At 36.7% G+C, this 21,261-nt stretch overlaps 3 protein-coding genes, 1 long non-coding RNA gene and 2 other non-coding genes across 6 annotated transcripts; all 6 read right to left on the bottom strand.

Annotated features, from left to right (window-relative positions):
* Positions 1-544: 544 nt before the first annotated feature.
* On the bottom strand, positions 545-6,479 carry LOC100176540. Its single transcript, XM_002126520.3, has 9 exons — positions 5,451-6,479; positions 5,079-5,147; positions 4,366-4,547; positions 3,536-3,663; positions 2,975-3,061; positions 2,598-2,669; positions 2,078-2,200; positions 1,564-1,673; positions 545-1,270 (listed from the first exon to the last, which is right to left on the bottom strand). The coding sequence occupies exons 1-9, from the start codon at positions 5,538-5,540 to the stop codon at positions 1,130-1,132; spliced, it is 1,002 nt and encodes a 333-aa protein (XP_002126556.1). The 5' UTR covers positions 5,541-6,479; the 3' UTR covers positions 545-1,129.
* A 68-nt stretch (positions 6,480-6,547) lies between these two features.
* Positions 6,548-6,976, bottom strand: LOC113474371 (YY1-associated factor 2-like). Its single transcript, XM_026835123.1, has one exon. The coding sequence runs from the start codon at positions 6,974-6,976 to the stop codon at positions 6,548-6,550; it is 429 nt and encodes a 142-aa protein (XP_026690924.1).
* Positions 6,977-8,252: 1,276 nt separating this feature from the next.
* On the bottom strand, positions 8,253-10,564 carry LOC101243078. The gene is made up of 3 exons (XR_003395997.1): positions 10,431-10,564; positions 9,809-9,862; positions 8,253-8,973 (listed from the first exon to the last, which is right to left on the bottom strand). It is a non-coding gene; the product is annotated as an uncharacterized LOC101243078 (long non-coding RNA).
* mir124-2 (microRNA 124-2) lies at positions 9,129-9,227 on the bottom strand. The gene has a single exon (NR_032339.1). It is a non-coding gene; the product is annotated as a microRNA 124-2 (primary transcript).
* On the bottom strand, positions 9,274-9,350 carry mir124-1 (microRNA 124-1). Its single transcript, NR_032338.1, has one exon. It is a non-coding gene; the product is annotated as a microRNA 124-1 (primary transcript).
* A 4,412-nt stretch (positions 10,565-14,976) lies between the features above and the next one.
* LOC113474332 (tubulin polyglutamylase TTLL11-like) lies at positions 14,977-21,255 on the bottom strand. The gene is made up of 13 exons (XM_026834931.1): positions 20,546-21,255; positions 20,227-20,336; positions 19,820-19,994; positions 19,335-19,462; positions 18,840-18,941; positions 18,326-18,496; positions 17,928-18,061; positions 17,704-17,863; positions 17,365-17,556; positions 17,144-17,232; positions 16,639-16,753; positions 15,675-16,561; positions 14,977-15,580 (listed from the first exon to the last, which is right to left on the bottom strand). Exons 1-13 carry the CDS (start codon positions 20,733-20,735, stop codon positions 15,376-15,378), a joined length of 2,658 nt encoding a protein of 885 aa, XP_026690732.1. The 5' UTR covers positions 20,736-21,255; the 3' UTR covers positions 14,977-15,375.
* Between the last annotated feature and the right edge of the window lie 6 nt (positions 21,256-21,261).

The raw sequence follows: 21,261 nt of genomic DNA, 5'->3' as shown, positions 1-21,261 counted from the left end.
TTATCAAGAATTTGGTATAGATTTGTTCAAGGGATTTCGAAGGAAGTATCATGTTGTAATGACACTTTTACTTTAACCATTTGTGCTTGGGCTTTGTAAAAACAAATTCTTGGAACACGTTGGTAAGACCATTTATTTTTGCATGTTCTCTAATTAATTATTGCTAGCGCTGCTTGTATGTTATTCACTGTTGGCCTTTGTTTAATTGTTTTTAAAAAAAAACATTTTTTATAATTTTTTTTGTTTAATTTTTGCATATATTAAGTCTTTTCTCTAGTGTATAAGAAAAATACATTAGAAAATAGTTGTGGCTGTTTGTAATTTGGACAACCATTAATAACTATTGGTTTGGAGCAATTGCTACCAAATGTCTCAACCTTGGACATACACTGCCACAAAGGGTGCAGCATCAAACCTGTTATCCTTTGGTTACAATGCAAAGACTAACCAATATTGTGCCTGCTAGAACCACACCCTATCTATAGGATAGAGTTTGTCCAAGACAAGGACACATATCATGATACATGTCATAAACGTTCAATTATTGCATCAACAAACAAACCATTTATTGAACTTTATATTTATGAAAAGGTAGGTGATTGTGATGTCATAGAAATATCACATAATTGGCACTATGATAAAACAAACACAATTTACGACGTGCCTTAATTTGATCTATCACAATTTAATAAATTGTTCAGCAAATTTAAATTAGACAAAAAAACAGTCAGATTCTAAGAAAACATTAAATTTATGAGTTTTTTTTGTGATTAGTTTAATTTTTTTTGTTACTTTTTTAATAGTTTCACAAAACATGTAGCAAACATTGAACTACTCAAATTTTAACTAAGAATTTGAGGTAATAAATAAACCGAAATATTGCAAATCAAATTTAAATTAAGTTCTGTGTAACATGAGAATATGAGATAACTTAAACCAAAACGGGGCTTTCGGAATCTAATATTTTTATGATTTCTATAACACTAGCACCACAAACAGTTCTGGTTATGACAAAACAATGAACAAACAAAAAATGGAACATTAACAAAAGTACCTTGAGACAAGCACAATAATGAGCTTTGTTTCACCACTATAGTGGCATTGTTACATCATAGATTCCCACCGATATCTAAAACTTCATGTTTCCTTTGAATCCTGACTCATCATGAATTCGTGGACGTGGTCGATCGCCAAAAATAAGCGCTGAGTCATCGGTTACACTTCGAGCGAGCGCTTGCATTGATGCCATCATTGTGTCTAACTGGGGTGTCTGTGAAATTATGTTATGAATGAATGTCACTTACACTCATGTGGGATGATTGCTACTTGTTCATATTCATGTGGTGAACTTTATGTCTGGTATTGTGAAACAATAGCATGCATTGTTAAAATTCAATTGGTAAAAAATCAATGTTCAAAATTCAAGTCTATTATAAGAAACACTCTAATAAACCAATGCCATAAATTTGCCGTTTTGAAAATTGAAATTTGCTTTTGTACCATTTGTCAGTTATTCAGAATATCTTTAACCTTACAGTATTTCCAACAAAGCAATATTATCACCTTGTCAGCGCGAACGATTTTCGGTCCAGATGTAACGAGTTTTGATTGGTCGAAAGTTGGGGGGTGTGGTCCCTGGTTGGCACGGAAACGAGAGGCGTCGGTTCGGTTACCTGGGAGTCAATATAATATTTCTATTACTGGTTACAGATGGATAGTTTCACAAAGTCAGACTGAAATGCGTCAACAAAACAATAACCTTGAATTGGTTACACCACTTTTCACAGGTGTTTATATAAGTTAAGTTGTATTTGACCGACACTTCAGTATTTTTGACAGCTAGTTTTACAAAATGTCAACAAAACAATAACCTTAAATTGGTTGCACCACTTTTCACAGGTGTTTATATAATTTAAGTTGGATTTTACTGACACTTCAGTATTTTTGACAGCTAGTTTTACAAAATGTCAACAAAACATGGACTTTACATAAATTCAAAAATTAACCCAAAATTCCGTATAGTTCGAATTGAAAACATGTATTTGACTAGAAAACTTTATGACATCACAGTACTTACCCCAGTTCAAATTAATATTAACAGGTAATGACGTCGCGAACTGATCTTGGCTGAGAAGATTCTGTTGCAGCATCCTCCCACTAGGTGGGGCATGGTAGCGACCAAACCTCAATGGGCGAGGATCTGATGAAGTGGTGAACTTATGGTTAACTATGAGTGTTTTGTAAGTGAGACAACTCTGGCCCCAACCGAGTTTATCTGGCATACCTTGTTGCAGGACCTCACCGGTACAAAATACCAGGTCTTGGGTGTGCCTCACTAAAGACCATATGCATATAAAATAGGATTTCTATTATTGAGTGTCTATAAACTGCCTTAGTGAGGTTTAGATGTTAGCACCTTGGGTGTTGGGGTAACAGACCTACATCCCAGGTCTCCTGATCTGCTTTGGCGAAAGATCTTACTGGTCACCCATACAGAACCCAACACTTTTGCAGCAAACAGTGTATATGGTAAATAACACAGTAATAGTCTGTCTTGTAATTCACATCACACACAATGCCCATTATGATGTCATTACCTTCTTCACTTTCATCGGAATCCTCGGACTCATCGTCACTAGAGGGCTCCTCATCATGCTCATCAAACAGCACTAGTTGGGAGAGGGAGCAAAATAAACAGTCTTAATATTAAGTCAATGATTTTAACTATTTTGGTGTTTTTACTCTGTGGAACTATCTTGAAATTTCCCTTTAGCTTAGCTACAATGACAGACAGACAGAAATAAATAAAAATAAGACCGTGTCATTAAGATGTATTATTCTTTTTGATGTGACAATTCAGACTATTTGCCAAAATGACAAAATATTTTAAAGTTTCTAATTTGTTAATACATTTGTTTAGGTAAATATTTAAGCTTGACAATCTATTGGTAAATTAAAAACATTCTTATCTCACAATTATCATCGAGTTCAAAATCTTCCGACAAATTCTGTTTCTTTGACTTTTTCTGCTTTGATTTTCTTCGGCCAGTGCCTGGTTTGTCTGGAACATAAGGTTTTATGACATCATAAACAGACTTTGTAAGCTCCCATTTCAGAAACTTCAAAGGGATATTTTATTGCTTATAAACTTGAGCAGTGACGGACTTTGTGGATTTGTTGTGTTTTACCTGATACTGTGTACAACAAATCCAACAAATTTAGCATCAATTTAACTAAAAACAAACTTAAAATAAACTAGATTTTGTGTATACAGGCTTACTAAGCTGACTTGTGCTCAATGCCCTGACAGGTTTATCAGGGGCCACAAAGAAGCCAAAGCTCATGGCTTTCTAAGTTTTAGAGGCCAATTATTATCAAGTGGTGATTGAAATAACAGATGCAAATATGTTAAAACCAATGTAGGTTATTTTATTGATGGAGCAAAGGGGCACGGGCGTTAAGTGTCTCTGAAAAGGGGCCACAAACCATGAAAGGTTAAGAAACATTACAATATACTGATAATGTGATGACCCACCTTTTATTTCATGGGCTGGACTATCTTGCATGGAAGGTGGTGTTATACAAGCCGAACCTGATGAACCATGTGCCAAAGTGCTTGGGTGGGAATCCAACTTTAATGTTCGAAAACTTGAAGCAAGAGATCTGCAATGAAGGGGTGGTGTGGTTAGCTTAGGTCTATGGTGAAATTAAAGAGAATATTATCTACAAATCTATATACAGCAAGAGCTTATCAAATTTTAAGTGAGTGGTATGATCATAGACCAATACATATTACAGCAACAAAATAAGATTGAGTTCAAAGTTGCATGATTAGAGGAGAGCCATAGAAACGCCTTCGGTTAACATTCCTTTATACATAGTAGGGTGGGCGAAGATGGGACATCTTTAACACATAATAACCAAATATCCTGATCGTGTTTTAAACAATTAACAACGATCTGTGGGAGCCGTGAGGATAAAGTTTCATAAAAAATCATTGAATGTTCGTTTACTACCAAATTGGAGGAAAAAATTGATTGAAAAGGTGTCCCATCTTCACCCACCCTACTATACACTATACAAGCTCCTTTAATATAAATGCAACTCCCATTTCAACCGGAAATGCATTTTTCACCAAGTACAGACAGACGGCGATCATAAAATAAGAAAAGAACTCTATTAAAAATAACTTGTCGCTCCTAACTTTTTGGAAATTCAGCCATTGGCTTCAGCACAGTAGCAACAAGTAATATAGGAAAATGGGCCCAGTATAGCCTGGTATACCACAACAAAGGACCACACGCTTGTAGAATAGAATAAAAACATGAGAATAAAAAAATATCGAAAAAATATTAATTTTCCCACCTTGAAACAGATTGTTGGTGAAGTTTTGGATTTATTGGAATTTGCTGAGCGTTGATGACATCGGCATTATCAACATTTTTCTCGGGAATTATCCATTGCTGGTCGCGCATGGATGCACCTGGGACTTCAACAATCTTCCGAACTTCGAACAACAAACTTCCGTGGCCGTAAACCGTAGTTTTCTAAACATCAAAAACAGTTTTTATTAAATTTGCAGTTCATCAGTTTCTACTAAATGGTGTTGCTTTTCATAGAACATTATGAAACCAACATTTCCAAGAAGTGAATTTTATAGTAAAGTCGTAGCAAAGTGAATTTAAAATTTAAAAACATGCATTTGCAATGAGCAGAATCACATTTTACTTGAATGTAAGAGACTCGCACTCTATTATAAAATAAACGGGTGGTTAATAGTTATATCTTTTGTAAATAGCTTAAAAACATTAACTTTGTTTAGTTTACAGTTTACACCAATATTTCTCTTTTTTTATGGTTTAATACATTTAACCGTAACCCTTTTTTTCCTCTATTACATAGGGGCATTTGAATGTTACAACATTGTGATAATTAACTGAACATTTTGCAACTAAAACTAAAAGACAGAGGCCATGATTAAGAACTGCTAATGTTGACGTTATATCCCTAACTAAGGTGCCTAACCCTGAGTAACCAAAGTAAAATTTGAAAAATATATCAACATATAATAAACTTACAGGTTTGGATTGATTAAACGAAAGATGGTTGTCGGTTGTGTCAGCAAAGTATGTTGTTGCCACGGCAACCTGGGAGAAAGTCATCAAGTTACATCAACAATATGAACATACTACAATCAATTACTATAGGAAAAATTATAACAACTCAGCGAAATATACAACCAGGACCCAGCTATAACAACATGTCATGTGTCAAGTCCCAAGCTATGCTCAAAGACTCCATGTGTACGGAATAAGTTGGGAAAAAACAAACAATTTCTCTTAACCAGTAAATGTTACAAACAATGAGGTCAAATTAGTTTCACAAGCTTGTGTGTCGAACTAGAGTCTGTTTAAAAATAGGCACAAATATAGTAATTAAACACGCTCCACCTCCGCTCCAGTGCTTTGCGAATATTTATCGACAGCGAGCTTGAGAGACTTCCAGGCTTGCAGTTGGGTGGTTCCCATTGCTGATTCCATCTTGGCTCATATTATTATTATCTACAAATCCATGTATAACAAAAAGGTATAAAAAAGTTAGTTGGATATCCATGGACCAATACATATTACAGCAACAAGATCAGATTAATTCATTTCACAGGGGTTAGTCATTTAAGCATTGATAAAGACACAGGTTATATCTATGTGGAGGATCAATATATAATATATAGTAGGGTGGGGGAAGATGAGACACCTTTTCATTATATTTTCTCATCCCATTTAGTAGTAAACAAAGAACATTTAAGGCATCATAAAACTATATCCTCACGACTCCCACAGACCATTGTTAATTGTTTAAAACATGATCAGAATATTTAGATATTATGCACTAAAGGTGTCCCATCTTCCCCCACAGTACTATACATTGTAAAAGAAAAAGGTCTGATTTATGTCATTTATTATGTGGGATAAATTCTAATGCCATTTTTATGATAATTATTGAGCATAACGCAAATCAAAGGCAAGATCTCATCCTAGTTATATCAAATTCTTATGTCCAAAATCAACATGGCTTTTTCACGATCTTTTAATCATGTCAGTATTGTCAGTAATATTTAGTTGGGTCAGATTAGTATTTAAGGCTGCCACAATATTTTGGGGTCAATATTAAAATTAGTAAACGTACGAGTTGTATACAGTACATACAATGAACACACACAACAAATATATAGTGTAATTGTATAAAAGTTATTTGGTATGTAAGAGCAATTAAGTAAATTTTGACTTAAATAAAACTAACTGCAATTTGATTGGAGCTGAAAAATACAGACAAGAAAAATATAACAACTGTTCAAAAATACAGTTTTATTAGTCATGTAAGTATGAAATTAATGTAAAAATAGTAAGTGTAAATATACTACATTGCAAAAAGTGAAAAAGAGGGGAATTTTGAAAGGTAAGTCCGACTAGAGGCCATTGATTGACTGCCCTAAAGTTTAGGTTTCAAATCCAGACGTTTTTTTACATGATTGCGCAAATAATATTCATCATGACTTTATCTTTTCATTGCATTCTAACGATGCTTTTTTCGCCCGAAACTCTGTGAACAGCACAGTTACATTGTTGACTGTGACAGCCATAGTCATGGGGGAACTTCTGTCTACTCCTTTTAGTCGATGTCGCTTACTTTTTACCGGAGAGTCGCCCTGTTTCTCACAAAAGTCCTCATCTTTATGTGACAAGCTTGGTGACAACGGAACAGCTTGAGCGACGAGCCGCGTTGCTTCTTGTTGCGCAACAATGTGTTGGTTAAGACGAGGTTTTCGTGTGGAAGTTCCTTTTCTTACATCGCACATTGAGCATTTAAAAGCCTCAGGAGAGTTACTGTACGTACACACACTACAGTCCCAGTAATCTTGGTCTAACGCTTTTGAAATTCTCTTTCTTGAAGGACCAACGTTTCTACGGTCAGTCATTGTTTAAATTAAAGTAGAAAACTAAAATGTAAAAAAAAAAAATTATAAAATGCAGGACATTTACAGTCACAACTGGCAAAGAACTTTATGACAAGCAATATATAGACAGAAGACAGCAAATTTAGACTTTATAATTTAGACCGATAACGTAACTTAAAGTTACTTATATTGTCATACTGATGTACATCAAGCCTTTTTATTGTTTCAGCAGCAAACCGCTCTATAACTGATACCATAAGAGCTCTTGCGGTAAGATATCACATGTCTAGCATGCGCTGAACACTTCTACGCTTCGTGAACGAACTGTGTATCGTATTCACTGACACACTTTAGCTCTTGATAAATCTTTGCTATTGTTGCTCGCTGCATTGTAAACTCATGGCGTGTTCGGCAGAAAACGAGAGAGGAAACAGAAAAAAGAGAAACGAGAGAAGGAGAGGATTGTAAACATTCGGATTTAAACATAGAAATTTAACTTTTAGGTCCCCTAATTTCGTTTTCTCACCGGGTAAAGTGTTCAAATTAAATTCTTTTCTTTTGAAAGTAAATCTGACTTCATTCTATTATCCCGTTCCATTTGGTAGTAAACATAGAACATTCAAAGAAATGTTAAACCAGAGATACATAAACAATGTATCGTTTATGTATCGCTGGTTAAACCGTATGCTTACGACTTTAATCGACCGTTGTTAATTGTTTAAAACAGGGTCAGGATATTTGGACATTGTGTGCTGAAGGTCTCCCAACTTTACCACCCTACTATATATTTATATTTACAATGTCTGGAAATTAAAATATGTTGTGCTGATTCTTACATGATGTAAAAAAGTAATGTACTCTATAAAGTCTAAAAAAAAACGGACTTCGAAAGGAGGCGCGCGCTGTTGCCATGGCAATAAATGAGCAAGATGCACCGATGACGTAGCCACCAAAAACGCTTGCGTGTCGTCTCGAAGGCGTTGATTAAAAAATTGGAGCATTCCTTTAACTAGCAAACAAGTTGAAAACTTGGGCCATTACATTTAGTAGGCCTTATTTAGAACTTAGCTTATAGTGCGCCAATTTTGTGCGAACTAAGATCTCACGTTGCCAAGTTCAGTTGTCATTTTGGGCTAGTAAAGATTAGGAATAAACAGTTTTCTGTGCAGCTAAAAAGTTCAAGGTTTCGATTGAATTACAAAATAAAATAGATAAGTGTAGGTTGGTAGATGCGATTGTATGTTTTTACTTTACCCGCATTGGTCAAATATACTTATTTAGAATCGTACATACATGGTTGTCGTTTTTTATCATTTTATTCACCAAAATATTTACAGATTTATTTACAGCATAAGAAATATTGCACATTTCCCAGCATGGATCACAGTGAAAATAAGCTTTATATACAAGAGAGCAATGTACAGCAGGTAAAATTACATTTCGATTTTGAAATTGCTTAAAACCCCCCTTTAAATTAATAATATCCCCAGGAATAGACACTTTACTTCTAGTTAAAACTAATTTAAATATTTTGTCGGATTCTTGTAAAATAGATATCACAGTGACGCAACCGTTGCGGGATAAATGGTATTGTGACGTAACAGTAAATTGAAGATGTATACATGGTTGCTTAGCAACGATGGAACTTCGAACAGACGATTGAAGAATGTGGTGGTAGCGATGACGTCACAACACAAAAACAATATTTTTTGCTATTTTTCTATATAAACAAATTTTACATTCTTAGGTTTCCTGCGTTTTTTGTTTTTTTTTACATAATTTAAATTATAAAATTTGGATTTTAAATTTTTTACACACTTAGAATTTGCTAAAACATAGTTTTTTTTGCTAAATTTGTCCAAAGCGGTTTTCCTGTACATTCGATTGTCGATGCTTGTGTTTAGGTATTGATTGCTGTTTAACGCCGTCAGGTCCTCTGGAACTTAATACTGCGTGGCAATGATGACGTAATCACGATGACGCAACAAGATCTCACAGTGATTGTCTTGCATTCCGGTCTGAGAATAAAGGTTTCAGTTTGATTTTCAAATTTACAGAATTTATCGGAGTTTTATATTCTAATAATTAGTTAACATCTGTCGAGTTGTTTTATGACGTAATAATATGGTAGCTCGTTTTTCTATGACGTAACAGATGTTCATTCTTGTAGCGAGCGGCGACTTTTGATTGGCATTCACCGCGTGCCTTATTGTGACGTCACACAGCAAGGTCCACAGTAAACACGACTCATAAGCGCCCTTTAAATATTACGTCACAATACCCTTCTAAATACCCGAAACATTATAGATGAAAGCAGCAAAAATTCGTTGGCATTCACCGCGTGCCTTATTGTGACGTCACACAGCAAGGTCCACAATAAATACTACCGAACATAGCTATGACGTAACAAGTATAGTGGTTGTTCACTGATACAACCGCTTATATAAGCTCAAAATTCTTTGTTCCCATGCTTTTTTGACGTCACACGTCCGGTGTGACTTAACAATTTGATGACGCGATTTTCGCTGCGGGGAAGCATTGACAATGGACATCGCGCTAATTCACAGCTGAGACAATGGGAGGCTCGATACGTCACAATGGGAGCATTAATTGATGAGAATAAATCTCGAATAAATCTTAAAGCAGATTATCGACCCGAATAATTCTAAGCGTCATGTGACGTCATTGGACAAAAATTTAAGTTTCTCGAATTTAATTCTAATGAACTATGACGTAATAAACGCACCGAATCTACAACATGCAATGTTGTCTTACAGATATTATTCTAGTTTAACATTTGGAACAGTTTAACTTTTATGAAAAAAAATATTGCGTAAAAATAAAAGTACTCACCAAATATATTTGCCGCTATGTTGCGCTAGAGGGCATGTACCTTCTGTACATCAGCTGTGACGAAACAAATGATATTGTTACGTAGGAATAATTGGGTCATCACTTAATATCGTTTATAGTTTTAATTGTTTCTCAACTTTTCTTCCTTTTCTATTTATAAGTACATGAACCATATCCATTCCCAAACGACTAACGCCCTACTTCCAAGTTCGCTGCTCTTTCGAGAATTTAAATCGCTTTTAAAACAAAGGAGGGTAACTTAGGCATTATGACGTCAATGCAGGCACTGAATTATTGATGGGTTGCCAGGGTAACGGGCAGACGACAGACACTGTACGTGCCGCTACTGCAACCTTACCCCATCCTACGTTCATCAATTATGTAAAATGCAAGCGCCTAAAATTTAGGGCCGGCAAAAAACCTTTTGAAACCCGTTTCTATTTTTAGCCTGAACTTAAATTTTGTCGTAGCTAAAATGCAGCATTTTTTAAAACCGTAAAAAATAAAATTAGACGCCTTTACACAAAAAAAAATCTTAATCTAACGTTCGTTTCCTACGTCATAAAATCCTTCGTTCTGCTAGTTATTTCTACTTTTGGTTATAAGAAAACTCTTAACTTACCCCCATTTTGGGCGGGTACATTCTTCTTTTGAAGTCCTTTCGGCTTGCCGAGTTGACTTGTTCTTCCAAGTGCTGGTCGTTGCTGTTCTTGTTGCCGAGTGAGATAACTCTGCGGTTGCTTCGTCCGGTTATATAGGACCACAACGTCGAGCGACATCTGCACGCTTCTTAGTTTGTTTATTGCTTAGCATTTTTTCGCGACTCTCCCGAATTCACGATCGCTCTCGAGAGAGCAAGAGTAATTTCGACGTGCATTGTGACGTAAAAAAGAAGCGAAGCGGGCGCGCGTGATTTCTCTTTGTTTCTTTCATTCTCCCGCATCGACGCACTGAGCATATGGCGGACTGACCGACCACGTCACAATACCCCCTCAATGTAGGTGCAAGGACTCGCTGTTGCGATTTGCAGTGTTGCCTCCTCTCCCACTGCGCCAGACGTCTCTATGTCGTCACAACACGCCTCTTAGCGTGAAACAATAAAAAATTTTGAAAAAAACGTAAACTTTTCACAAACGAAGTTTAATATTTACAATAAAAGCCACATTTTAATAAACAAACCAAACCTCGGCTACGAATCTTACATTTATTTAATCGAGGCATTGGTAAGCATTTTTCAGCTGGCAACACTAATTCCCAGCCCCCTATCTCGCGCCTTCTGTCTTGATTCGCGATTTCTTTGTTTGTTTTTTATTTCGTAACAAGAATTAATATTTTTGTCGAAATGAAAACGAGAATCGATTCTCTTGATTGGAAAACGCAAGCGGTCGGTTAGTTTCATGTTTTAATTAAAATATTGAACTTGAAATCGATCAAGGTTCATACGAGTTCGACCTCACAATAACCATGGTGACGTAACCTTAGTTATTCCAGAATTCCAATTAAACAAACCCACGTGGACAAATGCAGCTTTTTTTAGCTATTTTTAGCTATGGTTCGTATTATTTTTGCTTGTGTGCTGTAGGCATGAAATAACAGCAGTCGGTCTACATAGCAGGTGAATATCACTAATGGCCACCACGGTACCAACCGGTCACTGCAATTAACAGCGCGCAGAACATCTGCTGGCAACCAACGCAAGCGGGTTGCAGAACCATTATATGCCGACATCACCCGGCTACACTATGTAAATTAGCACGGCTGTAATACACGGTTCAAAACTTAAACATTTCCTAATTTTTTTTATTTTTTGAGTAGTTCGTTTATGAATAAATATTATTCGCTCCTATGCGACGCTTTCGTCTTTTTACACGCAATGTTTTTACAGATAATTTAACATTTTCGCCATTTATGTAAAATTACTTTTTACAACGATCATCCGTAGGGCTCCGTACATAAATATATGATTAGAATAGTTCTGTAAAGTTACATATGTAGTTACATAAGTATAATATTGTTGTGTTTGTTGTTTGTTTAACTTTATCATTCTCGGTGTAAGATGAAAGTATGATACACAACTAGTAGCACAAATTCTTGTCGGTAAATAATATGCAAACATCCTGATCGTGTTTAAACAATTAACAACGGCCTATGGAAGTCGTGAGGATATGGTTTTATAATTCTTTGAATTTTCTGTGTTTACTACCAAATGGGGAGAGAAAATTGAAAGAAAAGTGTTCCATCTCCCCCACCCTACTATATAATAAACGTAGTAACCCCTTTAAAGCGAAGTCAGCCAAGACGACCTGGCTTTCTAAGTAATATTGGAAAACTAAATGAACAAGGGACTTGTAATCCCCATGCAATACATTAACTTACCTAATATATGGTCATAATAATGCAAGTTCTAATTAACCGAATGTTACGTTTGAATCGATATTGTTGCCGAATAATAGCTTCAGTTATTGTTGTTTATGACGAAACAGTTGCATATGTGAGGTCACAATCGTTATTTGTGATCACAAAATAACTTCAGAAATTTAAATAGTTTTGAACCAATTATATTAGTTTTCGCGCCTATTTAAAATGTTATGGCTATAATGACGTCATTATGCATATTGTCATTCATTGTGAGCTTGCTTAATTAAAGAACTTGTATTCTGGATAATTAGAGCGACGAATAGCGTTGTCGCAGTTCGGTAACATCTGGTGCAGACGAGTAATAACCACTCCGCAGCTGACAAGGCCAGAATATCCTAAATCCTCATCTATATTTGATCATTCGCCTGTTCTTGGCAGGTTAATTAACGGTGACCGACATTGGGGGTTCGGGGATTAAACAGCGGGAAACATAGCGTTCAAATCCCGCCACATTTCGCCCACAAGCCCCGATGTATTTAAGCTTTCCGGTTTCGGAAGTTTTAATACTTTCGAAACAATGCTGGCGCGTCGCGCTTGTCGATTATGACATAACAAAGGTGGCATCTTGTGCGTGCAGCACACGTCATAATAAAACCGGAAACTTCGAACGCGAAACAGCGGTTTTCGTATATTGTTACGTAACAGCTGCAGAGATTAAAATTTTCAATATTTGTAAAATCGAAACAGAGTCTTGTGACGTCATAAACCGACTAAATTTACTTCCTCGCTACCGCGTATCGTTTATAACGTCATAATAACTTAATGGAAATACTAAAAGCGCCGACCACGATCTGTAGAAACTTGTCCTGACCCGTATTGGTGAAATTTTAACAGCGTAAGTTAAAACAATGTAAAGTAATAACTGCGATGCATTTTTAGTAGGATACAATAACACGGTGGCCTTAAATTTTGCCTTATAAAAGTAAATTGTTTCAATTTTACTGTTTTTAAATCGCAAGTGAAATGATATGTTTAGTTGTTCTATAAAGTTTGTGAATATAAGTAACATAGTTAGCATATACTGGATTTAAGTCGGTTGCAAAGTTACGTAAGCGCGCATCAATTATTTAGTCTTCCTACCCTCTGTGACGTAACAGTACTCACCATTGTGATTGGTTGCATCGTGTGTTACCTCACAATAGAGTTTATTGTAGACAATTGATCAACAATCTAGTTTGGAATCAAAACAATTAGCGCATTCCGGCTGACCGATTTATATGACGTCACAAAAGGTTTAAGTGACGTCATTATACTCATTATTCGTGTCTTGATTCCATTATTACGAAACAACCAACCGATTTCAAAGTCAAGTTAAAAATTAAAAGAATTTCTTATAGAGACAATAAAATGGCATTCGCAGCTTTTAGAGGTCGTTCCATTAAACCAGCGTGATGTCCAAGCGAAGATTAATCATCATAACGCGTAATGCAGTGGACATATGCGGGGGTAAGGCTGGCATATGGTTTATTAATATACCAGATGAACTTGTTGATTATCAAGAGGTCTATATTGATATGTGGGAAAATAAAGTTAGAGGGTTTTTATTTCTATTACTGTCATAGTGTTAGGACAGTATTCAATTTAGGTTTGCTTGAAAATTTATGTTTGTTTTTGTTTATTCCTTATTACAACATCAATAAGTTATTTCGTAAATCAGTTCATGTTCGAATTGATAGTTAACTATGCTGTAAGAAGATACATTTTGTGCTTGGTTTTAAATAACTCCTTTTTTAACACAATTTTGCTATAGTGCTAATACACGGTCAATCAGGATCGACCACTAATGCATTGTGTGTACTAATTATCATTTGATACGTAATACCGCTGAAAAGTTGGCAATCTTGTTTCAGTTTAACGTTAAGTTTTGTTTGTGTGTTAAGAAACAAAGTTTTAGAATTTCTTATTGTAAAATTACAAACAAAAATGTTCTTATCAGCAACCAAGAGTTGAAGTTCTCTGTCTATATTTAACGCAGAATAAGCGATTGTGCTGGTTCTTATATACCTAGTGATTAGAATTTTTTTGTCGCGATGGATCGTCCAAAAGATTTGATATCAGAATTCAACAACCGGAGGGTCCTTATGGTTTCCTTTGCTCTTGTGCCCATTAATAATAAATACCATTGACTCATTCGGGCCTCGGTCGCATGGGTTTTAAGGAAGTCCGTTCGCGTAACGTCCCATTGATTTTTATTCGAAAATCAATGCTGCAGTCTGCTGCGGGTCTACCTTGTTTAATTATGACATGCACTGCCGTAACAAACGCCATTGTCCAGGGATTTATTCGTAATGAATCAACGAAATTGCTTTTTTAATTGCAACTGGCGAGCGTTCTCGGTCTTTTTAATTATTCCCCCAAACCACATATGTTGTCCCACACACAGAACACCAGGCCGTCTCGGCCTTTTAAATGTCATGACTTTAAAATAAGGAAAACCAACTGTTACGCGTGTCTAGTTATTTGCATGTACATTATTGTGACGTTTTGCGCTTTTTTTATGAGTAATTTACAAAAATGATAACAGTTATACAGTAGGGTGGGAGAAGATGGGACACTTTTTAGCTCTATTTTCTCGTCCCATTCAGTAGTAAACGAAGAACATTCAAAGAATTATAAAACTATATCCTCACGACTCCCATAGACCACCGTTAGTTGTTTTAAACACAATCAGGATACTTAGATATTATGTGCTAAAGGTGTCCCAGCTTCCCCCATCCTACTATATCATAACTAAAGATCAAACCTATACAAAAATGTTATATATATGTACACTGACCATAAGTGGTTATATCACTAACAAATTGTTTTTATTTTTTTATTTATTGCTGATTTTCCCACGATCCACGATTTACTTTATTCACCCTGCATGACGTCACAATTCAAAATTTAAACCATCACACCCATTATCTCCGTCACAATCAAACAATATGACATCACGATGCGTACTATCCGCTTACAAAGCATCAACACAAAACATTTCTTAACCATATGTTGTAATGAATGAAAATCTCATATAATTCCTTGGATATAAAACACTTGTCTGTTAATCCCTCATCGACCCTAATATACGTCATCATCGACGTCATTAACGTATTACGTCATCAAAATCGCAAATGATCTATTTTAGAACTAAATTGCAAAATTAAATTTTAAGATTGGAAAAATGGAATTCTTTGTGACGTGGAACAAGTGATTCTCGGTGACGTCATAGGTTTCTTAAAATATTTCGCTTGGTGGCGCCTTTTTATGAGTTTGTCGGCTCTCATCGCCTCTGTGACGTAACACTCACAGTTTGAGAGCAAACTTTCAAGTTTCTCTTTTAAGGTGCTTCCCCTGAATCGAGATTTGGCCAACCTAGTTATCAAAGTAAATTATTACGTCATTATAAGATTAAACTGAACAAATAATACGGTATAAATATAATTTTGACGTCATAATAACCTCTTACCTAAACAAAGCTTCTAGGAACCCTTGAAAAGGTAGTCCAGCCGGTTGGTGTGACGTCACTGGGTTCTTTCCTTTGAAAGTATCGTAAAAGGGAGATCCCCTTGCTTCTGTATAGCCCCGCCACTGCCGCATGGTGTCGATAAAGAGTATATCGACCGCGGGCATAGAGCCCTGCTCGCACAAGCGACACCTACGTGCCATGTTCCTGAACGCAGTTGCCCCGATTCTTAAACTTGTTTTAAAACCGTTGAAAAAGATAAACACTGCCGCCGCTCGCTTCAATAACGTCACTTCCTGTATTGAGAAGTTTTCTTTCACTTCTGGTTGTCTTCGGTTAGTTATGACGTCATCAGACGCGAGCACAGATTCGCATTTTAAGCAACGAGCTTTCTTTGGTGGTTTAGTGTGTGACGTCGTATGTGACGTCACCGATCGAATCGTGACGTCGTTGCGATCGTAAAGTTGGGCAGAGTTGAAATAGATGCTTTTCGGTGGCATTTGTGCTCGCCGTGTAGACGGTATGACGTCATTTTCCCACGTGACGTCACTCTCGTTGTCAGATTTCCAGTTTGGTGTTATGACGTCAGTGTTTTTTTCGAATGTTTCCACACTTGTGACGTCATCGTACACGTCATTTGTTGATAACGTAGATTTATAGAGTTGTTGGGTTGTAATTAACCCCGACCCTACCCCTCCTACATAACCTCCACAAGTGGGACAAATACTTGGAAAGTCAAATAATCCGTCCTCGGTAGCGCCAACGTGCGGTTGCGGTTTTACAACATTTTGTAACTTTTTATTCGCTTGATTTGATGGAGATTTTTTTGATGCGACTAAGGGTTTCTTCTTTGAATATAATCTCCATTCTTCCATTGTAATCGCATACTCCTATGAAGTGTAAAATTTAAAAATCCTAACTCTAAATTAGACTTTGTAAAAAACTTAAAATTTATTCCAACGCTTACCTGCCTACACTTGACCACAGTAAAACGTTTCTGTCTCTTATGCGGCACAATGCTAGTTGGTGTAGTTGTTTCCAAATGAGGTTTCAAAAGTGGATTATCGAAATAATTTGTGTTGCTTTAAACCGAAAATGCATAATGTTAAATGTATTTATATAGTAGGGTGGGGGAAGATGGGACACCATAATATCCAAATATCCTGATCGTTTTTTAAACAATTAACAGCGGTCTATAGGACTCGCGAGGATATGGCTTTATAATTGTTCGAATGTGCCTATTTTTTTACCAAATTGGACGAGAATATATGAAAAAGTGTCCCACCTTCCCCTACCCTACCATATTTCTTTTTGATAATAATTTTATTTTAATATAATTAGGTTAATTGATTCTTCCGTGGTAAAAATTTACCCAAGTTCGAATTGAACAAAAATACTGTTGCATACGGAAAGTAATCTTTATTGTCCCGTTAAAATATATACTTTTAGTATTAAAGCCAAATGATTTTCACCTTTCTGACTTTTCTTCGTTTTGTTGATTGACGTTTATGTGTACCGGTAGATGGGGCTCTGGAGTCGTTGGTTTTCTTTCGGTGAATGTCTAAAATGTTTGTGATTGACATAAATGGGCGAATGATAAATGATAGTCGTTATAACACAGGTGTTCTAATTTCATACACGTTTCTTTACGATTACCACATATTTAACTTGTGAGAGCAGTTATTCTACCCACGTTTAACAATTGTTGATTCTTGGAAGAATTTTTGTTGTCTGTTTCAAGGTCCGTCGTTGATTTATGATCCTTAGGGTGCGGGTTCAAACACTGAGCCGGGTAGATACGTTCTAAACACGACTTCGACATATCCAGCTCGTTTTCACCGTATGCGATTAATCTTAACGAGTCTCGCAGAAGGGGGACTTTTATCTGGGTACAAATAAGCAAGGGTTAAACACCGGGTTCAATTCCCACCCACGGGAGTCACACTACATTAGGATAAAATGCCTGGGTGTTTCTTTACAGAATATATTTGTTTCAAATTATACTTAGAACGTGAGTTCTTTATTTTTACACCTGTTCGTCCACGGGGCTAATAATCGTTTGCATGACACCACTTCCGGGTTTGGTCTCACGTTCCGCATCAATGCCTGTACTCGGGGACGAATTAACTTCAAGCAGATGAACCTTTTCGTCTGACGTCAGCAAAATATCAAATCCCAAAATTTGAAAAGATCTAAAAGAGATAAAAATATTAAGTTTTGTTCGGCCTAGCGCATGCGGTATACCCTTTATTTTACCTGACAAGTTTCGATTTGTTCGTCACGTGGTCCCAAATTGTGACGTCAGGAATAAGGGAAAGTACCGTTTTTATGACTACGTCAACAATTTTGTCGTGTATCTTGTCAACGTTATATCCTTGCTTGCGTAGACTCTGTAAAAGCGGGTTTGAAACAGAAGTTGAACAATATTCGTGTATAATACATTTAACTGGTGTTGTGACAGTTTGTAAATATAGGTAATTTAGGGGGTAACACTTTAAGTTTTAGGGTAAGGTTTCTTTTATAAAGGTTTCTTCTTTAGGTGCGGTATTATTTAAAGTAGACCAGGAAGTTGTGGGTTATTGATATCGGTTTTAAGCGTTATTTAACTCATACAGCACAACATACAGTTTATATGGATACAGTATTCGGCCTACCCGTCTAGCGCTGCTATAGGTTCGCTTAGATCCCGTGTTCGCTGCTGTAGTGTGTATAAAGTCACCACTGTTCTTGTTCAAACTATAATTAGTGAGATGCATAAGCGTGTTGTTGATGTTTGTTGCAGATGGGGGCTCGTAAGGTACAGTGCATAATCTTGCTAAGCCGTCCTGAAAGTAAACGGTTCATAATGTATTACTTGTTTAACGCAATACGCACATATTAACATCGACGATGCCATCACTTTTCGGCGGGAACAAACACCACTAAAACCCGCTAAACATTGGTGGAAAGGTACACGGGTCACACGTTTCATTCGGTCGTTTATAAGCAATCTGATTGTTGGGGTAATAAGACAAATTTAAACCCCACGTCCTCAAACAAGAACCTAACCAATGCAGAAAAAATGTGAAAACGCCCAATGCGAAACCTATATATGGCGCAGACATTGCTCAAAGCTAAATCGCCATTTCTGTGAACATTACATCTCTATATAATACAACCCCATCTTACCTTGCATAGATAAATCTCAACTGGATGAAGCCTTGCAACAACTACATACATTCGAAGGTCGAACTTATAACCATCGAGAAGTATTGGATTTTCAATGTATTTCTAAAAAGTGGTGAGGGCATTACATTCTATGTTAAATATTTTCTAACTTTTACCAATAAACAATTTTACATATGCGATAAATCGTTGAAACGAGATTTACAAAATAGAACAATTGTGTTGTAACAACTAAGGTTGTCACGCTACGCCAAAATAAGTTACATATACTATAGCGGGGAAAATGGGACACCTTTTTGTTTTGATATCCCGTCCCATTTGGTAGTAAACAAAGAACATTCAAAGAAATAAAAAACCGTATCCCGACAACTCCCACAAACGGTTTTTAATTGCTTAAAACACAGGATATTTGGATATTATGTACCAATGCTGCTGTCCTGTCTTCTCCCACAGTAATATATATTAACTACGTTACACAAACATCCCCCCATCCCTTACTTGTACAACAGCAGGCCTCGCCCCAACAACTGCGTGTACGTCACGTGGGTCGCTAACTAGGTGAATCCCCTCACCCTGGCTACCAGTATCAGGTTTCACTATGTAAGTTTGACTTTCACGTTTGGTGACTGAAAATAAAAGGTAAAGTTTAAAATATATAGATTGCCGCTACAGTTAAATCGTATCGACATAATAAAGTCCACTTAATAAGAAAGCTAAATAATATTCAACTCTCAGCTGGCATAAGAAACCTGTTGTATTTTCGACGCTTTGATGAAAGCTAAAGCATGATTCTGTTCTCTCGTGCCGTATTATTTATAATTGTTTATCCTGCGCCGTGGCAAAGTGGATATAGCGCGCCTGCCTGTAACCAATAGGTTCAAGGTTCGTCGCTGCTTCTATTGGGGGCCTACGTGCCCGAGGTGTAAGTGGGTTATAGAGGTTAAATCTTAATGGGGTTTTCAAATAATACGATTTATACCTACCTGGTGTACCACCGCGTGGTGTCGCTATCTGCCTGTTTGCCTTCGGCTTTTTGTTGACGGTCATTTCGCCAACAAATTGATGATATTGCTCGGGTAGGAACCAGGTGGGTGGGTAAAAGTCGAACTCGCCGGGAAATAAAAGTTGCATTCTCTTGATTATTCGCGATAAATGAACCTGTGTGACGTCATAAGAAGTTGTATTGCTTTGAATAACTTTTTATCCTCAGCGGGCCATAACTGCAGGAGTTAACGCGGGTGTTCTGTTTTATACACCTGATTGATACTTGTAGCAATCACCCCGCATCAAACACAGTGTAATTTGGGTACAATACGGGTACTGATCTACTTTTAAACGCAAATATTCATACATGCAATACATTGCCGCATTATATACTTATAGTACCAACCTTCTGTACAAGTTCCACCATACCAGGTAGTTTATTCACCGCATAAACACCTGGTTTGCTGTAAACTTGCTCGTCAAAACCAAGGCCAACCCAATATATGTCGATGGGGCCTGAAATAAAAAGCAAACAGTAACTAATTATATGGATAAATTCTTCAACACATGCGGAGTAATACAACAAGAGTGTCGATGGGGTTATGGGGCAAATCTGGCGTACTTGTGTCCCAAAGCTCCCCTCGCTGTAGAACCTCACCCATACATAGAGAGTATACACGGCGAGCGTTTAGGCCTCTTCTTTAAAGAAAAACAACAACATGTACCAGGTTTTGACCCGTTTTTGCATTCTCTCCAGTTGAGTTGCTGTATGGCCGAGGAAAGAGCTTCGTTGGACCCTTTAGCGCTGCTAGTGCACACTCTTAGTGGTGGATAACTGTTTGTTTCTGGTTGCTTAGCAACGACTTGTGTTGGTTCCTCTACCACTACTTCCTCGTCTTCTGTAACAATTACCATTATGACATCACTATAGTTGTGGTAAGTTGTTTATTAGATACGTAAACACTTTTGGGTCAGTTTCAATACAACCATTACTGGTTACAGCTCATATATGAGACAAAGGCACGATTATAATTCACTTCTCACATCACTGAAGACGGTTTTAGTTTTTCAATTCCCTGTTTAAATCGAATACCATTGTTTCATGTGTATAGGCTGTAATGTTTGCATTGAGACTGAGTTGTTGTTCGTACTATTGGTTTACATAGACGGTGACCACGGCCTACTAGAGATACGGCCTGATATTTCACATTTTACGTTTGAAATTAGAAGGCCTAATGAAGATATGTTTTCAGTAGACCGTAAATACTCCTATCTCCCAGCTTTCTAGTTAGTCGAGCAGCAGTTCCTGTTTCCGTTGCGGCGAATACGGAACTGTATACTCTGTACTCGTGGTGTAATTTTTATCGTAAATATTTAACATGGTCATAAGCANACTTCTCTATCAAGTATAACGTCATTGTTGCGGAATAACTATTCGGTA

The sequence above is a fragment of the Ciona intestinalis genome, chromosome 7, assembly GCF_000224145.3.
Source record: "Ciona intestinalis chromosome 7, KH, whole genome shotgun sequence".
In the NCBI taxonomy this organism is placed as follows: domain Eukaryota; kingdom Metazoa; phylum Chordata; class Ascidiacea; order Phlebobranchia; family Cionidae; genus Ciona; species Ciona intestinalis.
The sequence above is the reverse complement of the archived record's forward strand: the minus strand, read 5'-3'. Positions and strand labels throughout refer to the sequence as shown.

What these genes read in the sequence shown, in the direction of transcription:
- LOC113474332 (XM_026834931.1), bottom strand. Translation starts at nt 20,735, where the DNA reads ATGGTAATTGTTACAGAAGACGAGGAAGTAGTGGTAGAGGAACCAACA. An exon ending in CAAAAACGGGTCAAAACCTG is followed by an intron (nt 20,337 to 20,545) that starts GTACATGTTGTT and finishes TTTTTATTTCAG; the next exon opens with GCCCCATCGACATATATTGG. An exon ending in TTCCTAGAAGCTTTGTTTAG is followed by an intron (nt 15,581 to 15,674) that starts GTAAGAGGTTAT and finishes TTTGATAACTAG; the next exon opens with GTTGGCCAAATCTCGATTCA.
- LOC100176540 (XM_002126520.3), bottom strand. Translation starts at nt 5,540, where the DNA reads ATGGAATCAGCAATGGGAACCACCCAACTGCAAGCCTGGAAGTCTCTC. An exon ending in TTTTGAACTCGATGATAATT is followed by an intron (nt 2,670 to 2,974) that starts GTGAGATAAGAA and finishes TCTCCCAACTAG; the next exon opens with TGCTGTTTGATGAGCATGAT. An exon ending in TTCCGATGAAAGTGAAGAAG is followed by an intron (nt 2,201 to 2,597) that starts GTAATGACATCA and finishes CCACTTCATCAG; the next exon opens with ATCCTCGCCCATTGAGGTTT.
- LOC113474371 (XM_026835123.1), bottom strand. Translation starts at nt 6,976, where the DNA reads ATGACTGACCGTAGAAACGTTGGTCCTTCAAGAAAGAGAATTTCAAAA.